This window comes from Magnolia sinica, chromosome 1, assembly GCF_029962835.1.
Source record: "Magnolia sinica isolate HGM2019 chromosome 1, MsV1, whole genome shotgun sequence".
Taxonomy (NCBI): Eukaryota; Viridiplantae; Streptophyta; class Magnoliopsida; order Magnoliales; family Magnoliaceae; genus Magnolia; species Magnolia sinica.
In genome coordinates this window covers 60,297,110-60,315,967 of record NC_080573.1, presented here as the reverse complement: position 1 = coordinate 60,315,967, position 18,858 = coordinate 60,297,110, and the positions used below count along the sequence as shown (strand labels likewise).

General features: G+C 43.6%; 1 protein-coding gene across 3 annotated transcripts in view; it reads right to left on the bottom strand.

Annotated features, from left to right (window-relative positions):
• The window catches only part of LOC131250612 (membralin-like protein At1g60995), a 50,389-nt gene extending 48,561 nt beyond the window's left edge, over window positions 1-1,828 (bottom strand). The window contains exons 1-2 of one of the 3 annotated variants that reach the window (XM_058250903.1): window positions 1,759-1,828; window positions 1,336-1,578 (exon numbers count right to left, since the gene is read on the bottom strand). In XM_058250903.1, the coding sequence (XP_058106886.1) occupies window positions 1,336-1,500 (165 nt within the window). In that variant the 5' untranslated portion in view covers window positions 1,501-1,578; window positions 1,759-1,828. Of the gene's footprint in view, window positions 1-1,335; window positions 1,579-1,673 lie in introns of those variants that run through there. The other 2 variants (XM_058250901.1, XM_058250907.1) reach the window with 2 other exon arrangements.
• Between the last annotated feature and the right edge of the window lie 17,030 nt (window positions 1,829-18,858).

The window sequence follows — 18,858 nt, the reverse complement described above, 5'->3', positions numbered from 1 at the left end:
TTATTTTTCTTTAAAAAATAAAAAAATAAAAAAAATCTACCATTACAGGGGTCATAATGGCCGTCATGGCCTGTATCATAGCAGTCACACAGTCGGCCATTATGCCAACCATTACCATTGCCAAATACCTTGTTCATACCATATGCAGAACAACTGTGCTAAATGCAAGACAACGATGACCAACAATGCAGCCATTGTTGAAGGAATACCTTGTTCATAACATATGCAGAACAATTGTGCTAAATGCAAGACAATGATGACTAGCAATGCAGCCATTGTTGAACAAGGAGGCATTCCAGGAAGTGGCGCTTACTTAGGGGCACAAAAGAAAGAGAAAATAGGATTTGGCCGATGAAGCATCCACTCGACATGGAGGCATTCACCAAAAGCTTCCACCCAAGCAACATAAGATTTTTTAGGGAGGTACCTCAGATTTGAAGATCGATTCCGATTCCCAACTCAAGGACGAGTTTTCTTAAAGCCAAGGGGAATTGATGCAATTAGATCCCATAGAGAGGTTTCTCACCATGTGCTACAATATACTTATAGTAGCATTCTACAATGTCGCTACAATACATTGTTAATCTCAGCATGGCTTATCTTGAGTCCTAGTTCAGTTTGGAATTTTAGTATGAGTTGGATTTTTGTTTTATTTCAAGAAATGGTTTGTTATTAGTAGCTTGATATGATTAGGAGTGTGTTTGCACCAATTAGGAATAGTTTTGAGTTTCACTTGGAAATCTATGTCCTTCATTCTATAAATAAGCTAGGACATCATGCATATGAGCAACATTCTACGATTTTATTAAATAAGAAACTTTCTTCGAATTTCCTGCGATGGGAATTTTCTTCTAGAGGTACGATGCCCTAGAAACCATCAGTGCAACTCCTTCCGCTTTATCTTTCTGTACATAGAATTCAATTTCTGCAATTAGTTTCAATCTCTTTGAGTTCTGCTGCCCTTAGCCCATCCACCCCGGGTCCCAAATGGCTTCACATTCAGATGATCCAGACTGTCCATCAGGTGGGTCCTACCACCAACAGGCAATTGTACAAAAATCACAATAATAGGACAATCAAAAGCCCCAATAAATTTGCTAGTAGAATTAGTCATTTACTGCCTGAACCGTCAGATCAAAAGCCAATTCACACATCCATCGAAATTCCCATAAGATGGATAGTCGGGATGACCCATCCAAAAGCCACTTGGCACCAATCGTGGAAAGGAAGAACGGTGGATCAGATTCCATCCCACTCAAAACAATCAAGATTTAGAAAGAGAAACGAAAACTAAAACAACAATCGCGAGCGTATCTTTCTGTCTTTTATGGGTACCTGCTGTACGAAGTTTGTGTGCATCACGACTAACAGACAAAAGAGAGCAAGGGCTACGACGAGATGGATGTACTCGAGGGCAGTTCGGATTCTGGGCTTGAGGACTCGCAGCAGCATGCCCGATAGCTTGGCGTGGACGCGCAGGAACGTCTGTTCGGGGTCCATCTTTTCCCGTGACGTGCCCTAGATTGCAGCTTCTCTTCTATTTTTCAGGTGAATGGTGAAAAAAAGTAGTGCGAATTGCTGCCAGCAAAGGAGTAACAGGTTACTTTCTTATAGTCTGTGTTTGGGGGATTGCAAGAAATGTAACAGAGGAATTAGGTGTTTTTTTCACTCACAGGTTACTTTGTTACAGCCAACAGTTATTTATTTCGAACTTGGTAGAGGGACGTGGAAACGTAGCCGCATTGAAGGTGCACCTACCTGCTCTGACGCAGCGTCTTCTTCTCCCTCCCTCTCAGCAGTCAGCGTCTTCTTCTCCCTCCCTCTCAGCAGAGTCTCTCTCTCTCTCTCTCTCTCTCTCTCTCTCTGTGCCCCGTCAAGGTAAGCCCTCGCCCTTGTTTGTTTTTCGTTTTTTTTCACCCGTCGTGTTTTTTTTGTTTTTTTGCTCTCTGCGTCGTTGCGGAAAGGACGCGGTTTGGCTAGCTGGCGGTTCGGATCCGAAACTGCGGAGCTCACCGTGATGTACTCGCTTTACATCCACGCCGTCCATCCGTATTGAAAGCTAGTTTGAGGGTACCATCAAAAAAATTAAGCAGATCCAAATCTCAGGTGGACCACACCACAGGAAACGATCTTAACTAAATCCCACCATTAAAAACTTCATGGGACCACCCATATGTTTATTTGCCAACCAGCTGTTAATAAGGTCACAAAGACCCCGATGAAGTGATCAAACAAATATCAAACTTTTGTGGCTCCGTAAAGTTTTTAATGGCCATCACTATTATTTCCTATACCATGGCGCACTTGAGAGATGGATCTTCGTCATTTCTTGGATCATGCATAAAATGAGCTTTCAATATGTATAAACTATGTAGGCGTAACGAAAATACGTCAAGGGATCCCACCCAAAGCCATGCCACTTTAGGGACGCCAATTAGCTACTTGAGGTGGATTAGCGAGACTCGCTACTCAAGTGACGTCACCAAGTTATGTGGGCCCCACCAAGATGTATGTTTTGTATCCACACCGTTCTTCCATTTGGAGAGATCATATTAGGGCACGATTCAAAGAATGAGTCAGATCCAAAGCTCGAGTGGACCCCACCACAGGAAACAGTGGGGAGAGTGACGCCCACCATTAAAAAGTTCTAAAGGCCACAAAAGTTTTTGATCAACCTGATATTTGTGTTTTCCCTTCTTTCATGTCTACGTTAACATATAAATAGTTTGGATATCAAATAAACATCATGGTGGACCTTAGGAAGGTTTCAATGATGGGCATCACTCTCCCCTCTATTTTATGTGGTGGGGTCCACTCCAGCCTTGGATCTGCCTCATTCTTTGGATCATGCCGTAAAATGATCTCTCCAAATGTATGCACGGTGTGGATACAACACATACATCATGGTTGGCCCCATAAAACTTGGCGACATCACTTGAGTAGCTTGCTACTCAACCTGTCAGTAGCTAATCCGCGTCCCAAGTTTAGCTAGTGACACTAGCTAATAGCTAGATGGCTACTAGTTGGTGTTCTTTCAACCCCACTATGCCGTATGTGCTTTATCCACGCCGTAGATTCATTTTTTCAAATCATTTTATGGCTTGATCTCAAAAATGAAGCAGATCTCAATCTTAAGTAGTCCACACCATAAGAAAATATTAGTGATTGAATGTCCATGATTAAAAACCTTTTAAGGCCCACTATAATTTTTATTTGATATCTACCTATTGATTAGGTCCTATAAACCTAGATGAAGGGAAATAACATATCTCGGTTCAATCTAAAACTTTTGTTCCCCCAAAAAGTTTTTAATGATGGGAAGTTTTAAATATAGATTGAAACACATTGATTCTAATTTAGACAATTGAACTGATTGTCCCAGCATCGATTGGGGGATGCCCCAAATATTTTCTTGATTGGATGGTCCTAACCCTTTTGATCAAAGGTTTGGATCATTGAACCATAGGCCCTACATGCACTGAATCAAAACCATCATCAAAATGTTAGCCGTCTGCATAAGCAATTAGATCCTATAGTTAATCTGGTCAACTGTATATGTGGGGTGTTTAGGTTTCTTTCGAATCAATTGAATTTTATTCATATGTTCCTTCATAGTATTTTTCTTAACCAAAAGCATATATGGTTGGAGAACATGGTTCCAAAATAAATGGGTTTTTTGTTGATTAATTTGTTTATATGTTTCTTTCCCTTACAACATTGTTAACATATTTTTAAAAAAAATGAAATTGTTAATTCTCTTTTGATTACCTTAAGTCTTTTTCACATTGCTTGTATTTCCAATATATGAGCCCACTTTTAGGGCCCACCCTGATGATTAGTTAGATTAAGAATTGGTCTAATTATTCATCTGGATGAACTAAATAAAATGACATAATTTTATCTAAGCTTTCTTATGTGTCAATCTAATTTTTAAATAATTTTATATTCCAAGTTCTGGTTTGTGTGAATATATAGCTTCTTACCTATAATCAACCTACAAGTTATTTAAACACAAAAATTATGTATAAGTAACAACTTACATCGAAATAGGATTTCCTATAACTTTCTTTCATCTGGAAATAAGAACCTGTAACTTATTTATAACTTAAAAAACTTACAAGCATTCAAACATAGAGTAGAGCGTTGGATGGAAATAAAGGAGAGAAAGTGTCTTTTTGGTAATATATAAATAAGCGAAAATACTGTGCAAAGAAAGAGGGGGCTTCTCTTCGAGAAGGATTGGTCGACTACATCCTAACGTGTCATATAATACAATATGCTAAGTTGGGGTCTTAATTATTGAAATTGAATTGTTCGATAATCAAAATCGTTTATGCATAGGGCTTCTCATGGATGGGTATTCTCAAAATCCATTTTTAAAGCAAAATAATTGAACTTTAAATCTTTAAAATAATCCGATTTAATGGACTCATCATGAAGATGGTTTGATTTTTTTAAAGATAAGTGAATTTTATTAATCCCAATGGGCTAAGAAACCCAAAAATTATAAGAGGCCAAAAGCAGAAGGACAAATCCACGCCCCGATTGAAGGAGATAAAAGAAAATAAAAAGAAGAAAGCTCACATCCTAAGTTAGGGAAAAAGTGAGAGCTCACATTCCAGGCTAAGGATTAGAACAAGAGCCCACACCTCAGGTCAAGGAAGAAATAAAGAAAGAAATAAAATAAAGAACCTTAATCAGGGCCAAGAGTCTCATAAGCCCATAATCAGCAAAGCACAAACATAAGCAAATGGCAAATTCAATAGAAGAAACAATACAGAGAGTCCTACCAGAACAGATGCCAAATAACCTTGAAATAAGAGCATAGCGCCGCTTGATGATAAGACAAGCTCAACCACTGAAGTGGCTCAGGTAATGGGATCCCTATCATGTAAAGCGGCATATTGGCTAAGAGGACATATCCAGGCACCTTAGCAAAGCGATTAAGTCCTCATTATGGACTTCAAGGGAGAAACCTCTGATAGTAGCAATGCAAGATCTGGTAGGATGAAGAAAAGTTACATTCATGCATTTGTCTTCAAGCCCTATCCATCAGCCTCAAAAATCACACCCTAAATAGCTCTAGAAAATGGGGGGAAACATAGAAAACCAATCTAGGAAGGGTATATTTCAGCGTAAGAGAGGATCTACCCACCTCTATAAGCCATAGATATGTCCATTGAGGAAAAGTTGGTAGGTGAATTGGAGAATAAGAGGTTAGAAGGTCCCAAGTAGTTGAGATAAGCCCAATCGCGTAAAAGTGTAATGGATGGCCCAAAAATGAATATAGCTTTGGATCTTACATTATCCATATTATATCTCAAGCTACATTCTTTAGGGGGTGTTTAGCGCCTAGTATTATATGGGATTAGGTGGGATGGAATTGCATCTGGTACCGTGCAAATTCCATCCAGCATTTGGGGAGAATGGTAATGCTTGAATTATGTTAAATGGAATTACATTCAATTCCTCTTGGATTATGAGTATAAGGCCCGTATCCTAATCCGTACCATTCCTTAGACTCCCGCGATCCTCCTCGTCGAATTTCGGCAACCTGTGACCTGTAATCAGCATTTACGCACGACTTTAAGTCACATCCTGTAAATCTAAGTCGACTCGAACTGAGACTTGTACTATTGCGACCGCACCATCGCCGCGATTCCAACGTCGCGACTTGCACACTGATGCGATACCCAAGCCAAAAGTTGTGGCCCCCGCGTTTATTTTGAGAAAAGAGCCGCGCGTTGCAAATCCCAAGAGAATCTCTACCATCCATCACATCAATCAATCAAATGCAAGTCAAGTACATAACCCATCTCTCTCATACACAAGTCATCCCCAAAGTCAACTCTCTCTCTCCACCCATCTATTTTTCTTACATACACCCATCCCTCCCTTACACCACCATCCCTCTCTCCCATTCATCACTCCATCCCATCTCATTCTTTACCCAAAAATCCCAAGCAACAAGAGAGAAAATCCTAAAGAGAGAAAAGAGAAGGCTCACCTCCCTACCACCCAATCTCATCATCCAACCCTCCAAAATCAATCCTAACCATTGATCTCATCCCTTGGAGCTCTAAAACACATTGGTGGAAGAAGTCGAAGATCTAAGGTGGGTGTTTTTTTAAGGATTAGATTGTATTTTGATGATGGGCCAAGTGGGGCCTACCGATTGATAGTATGGATCTCACTTTGGACCCTAGGTGTGGCCGATGGCCCACTATAATTCATATGTTCATCCCATGATGGGGCCATTCTCCATGGACCCCATCATGATGTTTATTTTCCCATTTATGGAAAGGTCATCTAGACCTTGCATCTTTTAATGGAAAGGGATCTCCACCGTTGATTTTTATGATGTAGGGCCCACATGATTTGGGACCCATTTTGATATATGTATTGTATGTACATGACCCACCTAGGGAGGGCTCATAGTGGCGGAGCCCCTCCCCTCTACTGTGCGTCTCTCTCTCTCTCTCTCTCTCTCTCTCTCTCTCTCTCTCTCTCTCTCCCAAGTATTGTGGACTCCACCATGATGTATGATCCAGATTGTCCACTTGATAGGCCACACCATGATATATGTATTTCATTCATGTTGCACAGCAGCACGTGTGGTCCACTGGACGTGGGGCCCACCTTGATGACGTGTTGCATCCAGCACGTGGACCCCGCCTTGATGACGTTTTGTGTCCAAGCCGTCCAGCAGGCCTGGACGTTGGAGCAGCAGCAAAAAAATAAAATAATAATAATAATACAATAAATAATATATATTTATATTATTATATGTGGTGGGCCCCACGTGGGACCCACCTGCCTAGAAGCGGATTGGCTGGAGTACCTTATAGCAACTATATAGCTGTTATATTGACATCAGCAGATTCTGTGGGTCCCATCATGTGATATATGTTATATCCCAGCCATCCGTCCATTTTCACTGTCCAGGTGGGGTCCACCTTAATGTATGTATTGTATATCAGCACCGTCCATCTGGACGGGTTGTGTGGGGCCTACCTTGATGTATAGGTCCTATCCAATACCGTCCAGCAGCTGCTAGACGGTGGGGCCCACCCTGGTATATGTGTTTTATCTCAGCCGTCCATCACGTGGACCCCATGATGTATGTGTTCTTCCAACCGTCCATTTGTATGGACGTCAGCAAGTTTGGTGGGTCCCATCTGATACATGTGTTGTATCCACCATCCATCTGTATGGACCACACATAATGTATGAGTTTTATCTGTACCGTCCATTTGCTGGGGACTCCACCTATATAGTTGTTGTATTGATGTCAGCAAGTTCTGTGGATCTGATCATGAGGTATGTGTTATATCCAAATTGTCCATTTGGTGGGGCCCACCATGATATATGCGTTGTATTCACACCGTCCAACCTACTGGACGGTGGGAACCCCACCAGATGTATATGTTTTATCCCAAGTCGTCCAGTCCAGCTGGACGTGAACCCCACCATGATCTATATATCTCATCCAGACCATCCAGATCATGTGGGGCCTGCCATGATGTAAGTATTGTATTCAACACCGTCTATCAAAATTTCCATATCATTTTAGGCCATAGGCCGAGAAATGGGATAGATCCAAACCTGAAGTGATCCACACCGCAGGAAGCAGTGGGCTAACATCCATCATTGAACCCCTCTTAGGCCCACTGTGATGTTTGTGAGAAAGCCTAGCTAGGGGCTACGAGGCCTAATATGATGTATGTGAGGCCCAACGTGATGTATTTGTGGCCCATTTGATGAGGCCCAATGTGATGTATTTGTGTCCCATTTGATGAGGCCCAATGTGATGTATTTGTTGCCCATTTGGTGAGGTCCAATGTGATGTATTTATGGCCCATGTAATGAGGCCCATTATGATGTATATGCGACGCATGTAGTGCGGCCCATTATGATGTACATGAGGCCCATGTAATGAGGCCCATTGTCATGTATATGCGGCGCACGTAATGTGGCCCATTGTGATGTACATGAGGCCCATTGTGATGAGACCCATTATGATTGTATGCGGCTCATGTAATGTGGCCCATTGTGATGTATTTCCGGTGTCTCATCTGGTCATCGAGCCCATTGTGGTCCATTATGATGTATGAGAGGCCCATATGATGAGGCCCGATGTAATGTACGAGAGGCCCACGTGATGAGGCTCGATGAGATGTATAAGTGGCCCACATGATGAGGCCCAATATGATGTATATTTGGCCCTTGAGTGAGGCCATGGGCCCCACTGTATGTTTGGCTCTATGAGGGCTATTCCTTCGGAGCAATGTTGGTTGAATGTCCACATTGAATGGGCAATGATGGTTAAATGTCCACATTGTGACCTTCTCTTAGGCTTTTGTTAGGCCCATTCTCATCATTTTCTCAGTGGGTTGACCCAAATCATTGGGCTCCATTGATAATTGCATGATCCATCTATTCTTATTGGGCTAACCCAAAATATTGAGCCCTCATTGGTTGCTAGTAGGGTTGTTTTTAATCTTGGAGTCCATCTAGGACTTATTTGGGCCCCTTAGGGCATCTAGCAGGCCATATGATAGTATGGTGAAGAAAGCCCGTTCCGGATCCTTAGGATTATAGGTAAGCCATCTAGGCCCAACCTTGATATTAGGAGAATTTATCATCACCGTAGACGGAAGGATTCGTGCTATCAGATTTGGTATATCTACAGTTGAGGATTGACCCTCATGTTATGGATCTGTTGTCCATTTATGGACCCCGCCTTGTGTATAGGCCGATTATCGACGCCGACTATGAGTACGTGCTAGTATAACATCATGATACTAACCATTGAGACGGTATGAGGCCCATTGTGATTATATGAGGCCCATTGTGTGATTGTATGAGACTCATTATGATTGTATGAGATCCATTGTGATGGTATGAGGCCCGCTGTGATCGTATGAAGCCCACTGTGATTGTATGAGACCCAATTGTGATGTAAGAGGCCCATTATATGTGTGATGACCATTATATGCGTGAGGTCCATTACATGTGTGAGGCCCACCATGTGTAGGTGATTATTGCACACCACCCATTCACCTATATGGGCCATGGGTCGTCTTATACTGGCCTACTATGATGTATGTGATTATAATCATGCTTTATACACTTCATGATACATGCCCATACGCATCATCCGCATGCTTGTTATGAGAAGTGATTGAGCATAGCATGTGCCATTGGGCTGATTGTTTATTAGACTCCCTGAGAGGCGGAGTTGTCCAATATGAGCGCGCAGTACGCGCAGGTTTGATGCATGACTGGATGGTATGACTCATGCATATCGCATTTTGTGATATGATCACCGTACGCCTTAGTGACATCAGGGTCGTGACCTCCATAGGCATATCGTGGATCACCAGATGAGACACCGGAAATGTTTGGTTCTAGCATACAGGTGTGATAGATGTCCTTAGGTGAAAATTCTTAAACCCCTGAGGCTAAGGGACGTTACAACGTCTAGACCGAGTAGATATATATGAGCGCATGAGGGCCGTATACCAGTAGGTTGCGTCTCCCACTGTGTCGTGGTCGGTTGGAAGGGGGTGTGGCCTTACCCGCCTAAGGAAGTAAGCAATGTTAGGTTGAGTCTGACCAGCTCATAAATGGGTCCATGTAATGCCCTGAAAATCGGGGGTCGAGCAGGAGCCCAACTCCCAAGTTCTAACACATCACTTATGCAACATAGATAATGATGATTAAATGTTGTCCGTATTAGTGTATGAAACATGAGTAAGATTATACCAAATCTGCATATCATACTCCAGAGATAGTTAAATTACACAAGCAAAAGACTGTGACACATATATAAAGCATTAAATGGTTGTAAGTCCCCAGAGTATGAATAGATTACCAGGTTAAATAACTACATGTATAGTTCCAAAATTCATAAAATGATACAAGGTAATGTTCAACTAGTTTGTAACCCTGCAATCCCGTCGGCGTAACTCCAGGCCTACATAGACCCGCCAGAGAGTTGCATGTAGGAGAACTCCTCCTCGTCATCATAGAAGTCAGGCTCCGCTTCATAAGCATTACCGTCATATGCAGCTAAAATAGAGTCTGGTTGGTGTTTTAAAGCACCGTCCTAGAGTGGGAGTGAGTGATCAACTCAGTGGAGCTATAAGGCAAATGTTAACATGTTATCAATTCAGTCAAGCAGTAATGATAAAGCAGTACAATACTCAAATCCTAAGTACTCTTGTTAATGCAAGAATGATATGTTGTAATGATGCATGCCCTCGCCTACACTCCCTCAGCGACATCATCTCACGATCGCGCATGGCAAATTCTCTAAACGTGCGCTTCCTCGCCAAAGCATATGCAAATGCGGTGCATGTACATGATTAGACAAGTTCTTAATTAGTTTTATTTATATAGTAGGTTGGGAAGCTAAGGTACCTCCCTTTATATCATTGACCCAAACATTGATCCATCTAGGGTCGCCAGTCCTAGTTAATCACATACGAAGAACAATTTCAGGTCGCTACGGAGCAGCTCGTCACCTCAGCGCAGGCCTAGTTTATACTCGAGGTTACTACAGAAAGGCTCGTCACCTTAGCGTAGTCCTAGTGTATACTCGAGGTCATTACGGGCTCGTCACCTGATCGTAGGCCGACAGCTCGAATACAATATCCCATACACTACCATATTCGACTCACGAGTTTAGGTTGGTCACTGGTCACTACAGGGAGGCTCGTTGCCCCAGTGTAGGCCGACAACTCGACCACGGTGTCCCATACACCACCATGTCCAGCTCATGAGTCTTAGTGGATCGAGGTACCAAGGTTAAATGGGGTTTCACTGGTAAGTTGGTACCTTAGGTTCAAGCAGTAGCATCCATACATGGTGAACATACATTGGGCCAATCGGGTTGCTTGACAAGCTCGACTGATACGAGCGTATGTTGAATTAATTGACATGGAACGCATAAGCACTTCGCGTGGCCTAACTACTGTCGATAATCAGCGTACGACTCGGATTCCTCAAACGTATCCGTCGTGGCTAAACAACATGGCCACCGATCATAAACCATTACCGATTGCCTGAACTACATCGTAGCCCTAATCACACTCCAACCAATAACATTCACATGTGATAATCTAAGGCAGCATGTGACAACCAAATCTAAACATAAATCTCATTCGAGCATTCCAACAAGCACATACAACACATGTCATCATACATAGGCATTTCATCTATAAATCGTAAAGTAGTAAGATAGGTTACACCAAGGAAACTGTAACTATATATAAGGGAATTGAGAATACCATCTCAACACCCTCATTAAGTACATTATGTCAATCATTTTCTCATTCAGGCATTCTATCAAACACTTAGACTACACATGTTACAAACATGTAATAAGTTAGTTAAAACGCATATTATAGCAAATCCTTCCACATAGGAGTTGCCACACGTACAACAATCATGTAATTACAATCAATGATCATGGTAAGCACAATTCCAAATTTCATATTTATTTAAACATTTCAACAAATACATGGAATGCATTATAAGTTAACATAGTTAATACATAGGCATAATATACGGAAAACCTCGTATCTAAGCACATGTGATAACAATCAAGTTAGACAAAATCATTACTGACATTGAAAGCCTTGAAAACCATAACCTAAACGTTTATAGTCCGCACCTTTCGCCAGTAGACTTGTAACGAACTCAATTTAAACACTAAGTCTTTGTCTACGGCACCACAACCTAAAGCATGAAATAGGTTAGCTATTCCACCATTTGCTCTATTTGAATCCCTAAAACAGGTTAGGGTTAGGATTTCTTACCCAAGAACGGAGTCGAAATCGCCGGAATAGCGATATAGAAAGGCTGATTCAACACGTGGGGCAGCGGGATCGAATCCCAGGAACTATCTACTACTTTCTCTCTCACTTTCTCTCTCTTTGCTCTCTTCTCTCTCCTAGGGTTTGAAAATTCGTATGTGAAAGGAAAGAAATTCCTTATATAGGCCCAGAACTGATGGGAATGGCCCCAGGGCCATGGTATACTTAGGTTATAGTCAAAAGTTGGCTATTTCGGTCCAACGGAGCACATCCGAAGGCCCCTTTTCTGCGTACGCTCCGGAGTAAGCCCCTCAACATTATGTAAGACCCGTATCCTAGACTATACCATTCCGTAGGCTTCCGTGGTCTTTCTGGTCGAATTCCGGCAACCTTCGACCCTTAACCGGTATTTACGCGCGACCTTGAGTCACACGCCGTCAACCCGAGTCGACTCAACCCGAGACTTGTACCTCAGTGACCGCGTCGTCGCCGCGGTTCCTATGCCACGTCTCGCGCACCGAGGCAATACCCAGGCCAGGAGATGTGGGTCCGCGTTCGATGTGAAGAAAACGTCGCGCGCCCGAATTCTGAGAGAATCTCTACGACTTGTTACATCAATCAATCAATCAATCCCATCATGTCAAGTACACATCACCTTTCACCCATTCCCAAGCAACCCCAAAGTCAAAAAGTTCTTACACCCATCACTCACCACATCCATCACTCCATCACCCATCTATCTCTCTCTTTACAACCCTCTCTCTCATTCCTCAAATCACTTTTCCAAGCAATAAAAAAATATCCCACGTATGAGCTTCCCAAGCTCTCATTGAGAAACTCTAGTGTGGCCCACTTCCTACCCTCTCATCTTCCATCTCCACCATCAAAACTTCATCAACTTCCGTTGAAATCGAAGCCTAGGCGACTACCTTCCCATCGGACCAAGGAGTGGACGGTGGGTGATCTTGGACCCACATTTTCCCTTTGTATCATATATTTGTTTTATGATTGAAGGGTTCATATCTATTAGGACCCACCTTGATGTATATTTTGTACCAAAGAGGGGCCCATAATGGCGGGGCCCCTCCATCACCTCCGACATCGCCGATGCCTCTTGCTCTCTCTCTCTCTCTTTCTATGATTATGGCCCACCTAATGTGTGTATATCATCCATGACATCTACCGGTGGACCCCATCTACGTGGGACACACCATGATGTTTATATACCATCCCAACCATCCATGGGGGGGCCCACCTTGAGGTGGCTAACAGTGGGGTGGCTGCCAGTGAAGTGTGATCTAATGTGGGCCCACCCAGCTCCATAGCTCAGGTGGCATACCAAGTGAAAGATGCCTCGTTTCAACACTGGAGGTCTTGGTATTGATCCCTGTGGTGGTGGCTAACATGGAGTGTGTACTGACGTGGGTGTGGACTGACCGTGGGGTCCATGGGACCCATCCACTCCCTCCATCTGTCCAGATGGGCCATACCATGGTGTATGGGTCTTATCCAAACCGTCCACCGTTTCTAGACGGTGGGGCCCACGTCCATGTAGGGCCCTCCCTGGCACGTCCAGATCCATAGCTCAATTGGTAGACGGAGTGAAAGATACCTCATTCAACGCTGAGGTCTGGTTAACAGAGAGGTGTGAGTTGATGGTGGGGTCCATGGGACCCACCCCCGTCCTCCATCCATCAGATGGGCCACGCCATCATGTATGTGTTTTATTCGAACCGTCCACCCATTGTGTCGGGCCACACCTCATGCGTGTGCCATCCAGGGATGGTGGGACCCACCTCACGTGTGGGCAACACCGTGATGTATGTACTGTCCAGGCCTTGGACGGCCTGGACGTTTGATATATTATATTATATATATTATATATTATATTATATTATAATATATATATATATATATGTTATATTAGATATATGCTGCTGTGGTGGGCCTTACATGGGACCCACCTCCGTTTGTTTTAGAAAGAAAAAAAAAGATGCAGCCATGCTGCTAGTACAAGCAGCCACATGCTCTCTCTCTCTCTCTCTCTTAACGTCCAGAGCTCTGCTCAGTGGGTCCCAGCATGACACACGTGTGTATTCAATTTGTTCTGACGGTGGGACCCATCTTAGATGTATGTGTTTCATCCCTTTGGCATGGCCCCAACGATGTATGTGCTTTATCTACACCGTTCACTGTTTGAACGGTGGGGCCCACCATGATGCATATGTTGTGTCTAAACCATCCAGCGATATTGAGATATCATTTTATGGCGTGAGCAAAGGAGTGGGTTAGATCTAAAGTTCAAGTGGGCCCCCACCATTTAAATAGTGGACCCTGACATCCACCATTCAAACTCCTATGCACCACAGTAGTTTCCGATCAAGTTGTTATTTGTTTTTCATTTCATCTATCTCTATGTTAACTTATGAATAGATCAGATCTCAAAATACATAAGGGTGGGCCCGACTGATATACCTGAGGCCCATTTGAATCGGCCCATTCGATGGGCCCGTTCGATCGGCCCAATGCAATGTATGTGAGGCCCATGAGCGAGGCCCAATGTGATATATGTGTGGCCGTTACAATGTGTATGAATTCCTCACGTAGGCCACTCCTTGGGAGCAATGATGGTTTGACGTCCACATTGATGGGCAATGATGGTTAGATGTCCTCATTGTGACCTTTCCTTAGGCCTTGTTAGGCCCATTCTCTTCGTGGGTTAAACCAAATAAGTAGGCCCCATCCGCTGTAGACGATGACTTCATAACCACGGCAAACGCCGATTATCGACCCTGATTATCGGTGCTGATTACCGATGCTGATTATCGGTGCCGATTGTCAAGACTGAAGCTGATTATCGACCCCGATTATTGACGCTGGTTACCGATGCTGATTATCAGTGCCGATTGCCGAGGCCGACTCCAGTTATTGATATCGATTATGAGTATGTGACCGCATAACATCATAATACATGCCCATACGTATCATCTGCATGCTTGTGATGAGATGAGTGATTGATCATAGTACAGGCCTTTGGGCAGATTGTTATGGGACTCCCTGGTAAAGGGAGATGCCCACATAAGCGCATGGTACGTGCATGATTGCTGTATGACTGGATTACGTGATTCATGCATCTTGCATTGTGTGACATGTATACTGTACGCCTTAGCGACATCAGGGTCATAACCGCTACAAGCATATCGTGGTTGACAGGATTGGATACAGGAAATCTTGTTTTATATGGGGTGCTATAGATATCCCTGGGTGAAGTCCCTAAACCCTTATGGTACCAGGAGGTTGCTCCAACGTCTAGACCGAGTGGTGCATGAGCGCCAAGTGCCGATTACCAAAAGGCCGTGCTTTCCACTGTGTCGTGGTCAGTTGGAAGGGGGTGTGGCCTTACCCGCCCGAGAGGAGGGGGTAAAGCTAGGCTGAGTTTGACCAGCTTGAGGAATGGGTCCGCTATCGAAATGCTAAGCCTGATATTGGCAGGCAGATAGTGAGGTCTCTTCCACTCGCCTTATTGCGTGCGATGGGGTGGCAATGTGGTTTGGAGTGTACTAGACCCTGGTGATATTTCGGAGTTGAGCTGTATTGATATGTGGGCTTAGATGAGGATTTGTATGCTTGGGTTACATCTTGCATCGCATTGCCTTGGTATGGCCGACACCATTCATGCCTTGCATCGCATAGCCTTGGTACGGCTAATGGTATTCATGGATTCATCAGCATATCTCGCATTACTCTGATACTGCATAACTATATTACTACCTTGCACACACACTCTCACCACCCTCTAAGCTTTCTATAAGCTTATGTATGACCGTTGCGTGCAGGTGACGTTGGACCGCAGCAGCACTGAAGCAGGAGTGCATAGCAGATCATCTTGGAGCTTTTGTCCATTATCATTGTATTTCCCTTTATGCACATTGTACTTATAAAGTTTTTGATCATAGTAGAAATGTGATGAAGTTTTTGGTTGTTGTTTGTGGGTTATGCCTTTGGTTATGCTTATTACGAATCAAACTAATGTTCAAAATCCTCCTCGTAGCATTCCAGGATCGGAACCTGACGAATGGGGCGCTGGGAGCCAAGAATGGGGTACTACGGAGGCTGTCGGCATTGGATTCGGTGATCAGAAATTTTGTGAGCCCGATTTTTGAGTTTGGGGCGTGACACATTGGATCTAGGTCAAGTTAAGTTTTCGGTCCGATTGGATTTACAGATTGACCGCGGAGGATCAGTTTCAGTTCAACGGTCACTGTTACTCGATTAGGGCCACAAGTACCCTGACATGTGCTGGAAATTTTTCTTGATCTGAGGGTGTAATTGGGTCAGATCTTGATGGTTTGAAACCTTGGATTTAGCCTACAAGTGAACGACTCAATTCACTTACGTTTCAGTTCATTTCTTAAAGATATTCGCGTTTTCTCAAACACTTCGCTCAGGACTCAAGTTGTACATTTCTAGACACTATTAGGACTTAATTTCCAAGATGGTTGTCAAGTCCAATAAGGCGGTCATAACCATAAGGTTTCGCAGCAATTGGACTTTCGATGCGCGGTCCAGGTCCGATACGGAGTTTCATGATGCCCAAGAGCAACTGGGTTTTGAAGTGGATCCTAAGTTTTTAAGCAATGTAGCATTAACGATCCTATTACTTTTGAGTCTTGTAGTTCGTATTGAAAGCTGTCCAAGCTAATTCGACAGGTGATTTAGTTTAGCACTTAATTAATCTTCATCTAATTCCTAAAAAAATTGGTCCTTAGTAATTTCTGCCTGAAGTGTTACTCAAGTCTTTGTACGGATTTTTCTAAGATATTACAATCTACCCCCTTAAAGAAAAATTTCATCCTCGAAATTAGTACCTTTTCGTACTCCTTGAGAATCTGAGGGTAGTTCTTTCGAACCTCGGCTTTGGTTTCCCAAGTAGTCTCTTCTTCAGTGTGATGCATCCATAATACCTTCACCAGCGGGATAACTTTACTGCGTAACACCTGCTCCTTTCTATCTAGAATACGCGTCGGTCGCAGTACATAAGTAACATCTTCACTCAACTGTACTTGCTCCCATATGATAATGTGGGAAGGGTCAGGAACGTATTTCTTTAACATCAACACATGAAATACGTTGTGCACGCTTATGAGTGGTGTGGGCAAGGCAAGGCGGTAGGCTACCACCCCCATTCGGTCTAGTATTTGGAATGGGCCAATGAATCTTAGTGTGAGCTTCCCCTTCTTTCCAAACTGGAGGACTCCCTTCATCGAAAAAACTTTCAGGAATACATGGTCTCCAACCTCGAACTCTAGCTTTCGCCGCCTCGTATCGGCGTAGCTCTTCTGTCTACTTTATGCTGCCAGAAGTCGACGCCTGATAATGTTGATCTTCTTTGAAGTCGCCTATACTAACTCTGAGCCAATGAAGCTCTTCTTACCAACCTCTGCCCAGCAATGTGGTGCCTGACAGGGACGCCCATACAAGGCCTCATAGGGAGCCATGCCAATACTCACCTGAAAACTGTTGTTATAAGCGAACTCTGCATAAGGAAGACAATCATCCCAACTGTCCTTGAAATCCAGCACATAAGCTCGCAGCATATCTTCCAACACCTGATTTACCCGTTCCGTCTGCCTGTCAGTCCGTGGGTAGAACACAGTACTGAACTTCAGTTTCACACCCATTGCTTCCTGGATACGAGTCCAGAAGATAGATGTGAATCACGTGTCTCTGTCTGACACGATCTCCATAGGAACTCCATACAGACGTACAATCTCCTTGATGTACAATCTGACCAAATCGTCTGCTGAGTTTGAAACTCTGATAGGGAGAAAATGAGCCGATTTTGTTAATCAGTCCACGATCACTCAAATGGAGTCATGTCCCTTCCTCGTCTTTGGCAGTCCTGATATGAAATCCATAGAGATGAAATCCCATTTCCATTCAATTATGGGCATGAGCTGAAATAGTCCAGGAGGTTGACGATGATCGGACTTGACCTGCTGGCACGTTCATATTGTCCCACCAGTACGAACGCTTCATGTTTTGGTACATCTTCGTACTCCTGGGATACATTGCCATCCTCGAATTGTGAGCGGCTACGAGAACTTCCCTCCTCAAGTCATGAAGGTTTAGGACGAATAGGCGGCCTCGATAACGCAAACCCCCATCCGATCCAACTCTCCACTCGGAGTCTCCCTCGTCACTAGCTCGCTTCCTCATCTTCACTAACCATTTATCCTCCCCCTAAGCCACTATGATTCGGTCATCGATAAGTGGCTGCACACGAACATGAGCGATGCTCTCGAACGGCTCATCTACAGTAAGCTTCTGCTTGAAGTCTCACACAAATTTCACCATGTTCCAGTCACCTATCATCAGCGGAGCCACAAATGCTATAGCCTTCTTGCGACTCAACGCATCTGCCACAAGGTTAGCCTTCCCAGGATGGTAAGAGACCTCGAACTTGAAGTCTTTCAAGGTTTTCATCCATCGCCGCTATCTCATATTCAGGTCCCTCTGTATGAATATGTATATGAGGCTCTTGTGGTCGCAAAAGAGCTCAAACTCCTCTCCGTAGAGGTAATGTCTCCAGAGCTTCAATGCAAAGATAACGACAGCTAACTCCAAATCGTGTGTAGGGTAGTTTTCCTTATGTTTCCTAAACTGTCGCGATGCATAGGCAATGACCCAGTCTTTTTGCATCAAAACACAACTTAAACCCACACGAGAGGCGTCTGTGTATATGTAACGTCTCGAAAAAATCCGTATAAGGACCCGAGTACCACCTCAGGCAGAAATCACCCAGGACCAAATCCTTTAGAAATTAGGTTAATATTAGCAAGTGTTAAACTAGAGTGCTTATGAAATTAGCACTAATCACTTTAAATATGATCTACAAGACCCAAAATGTGCAGAATCATTAATGCTACATTACCCTGAAATCTAGAATCCATCCTTAAACCTGGTTGCTCTCGGAAGCACACCGAAACTCCGTATTGGACCTGGACCGCACGTCGAAAGTCCAAAAATCAAGTCT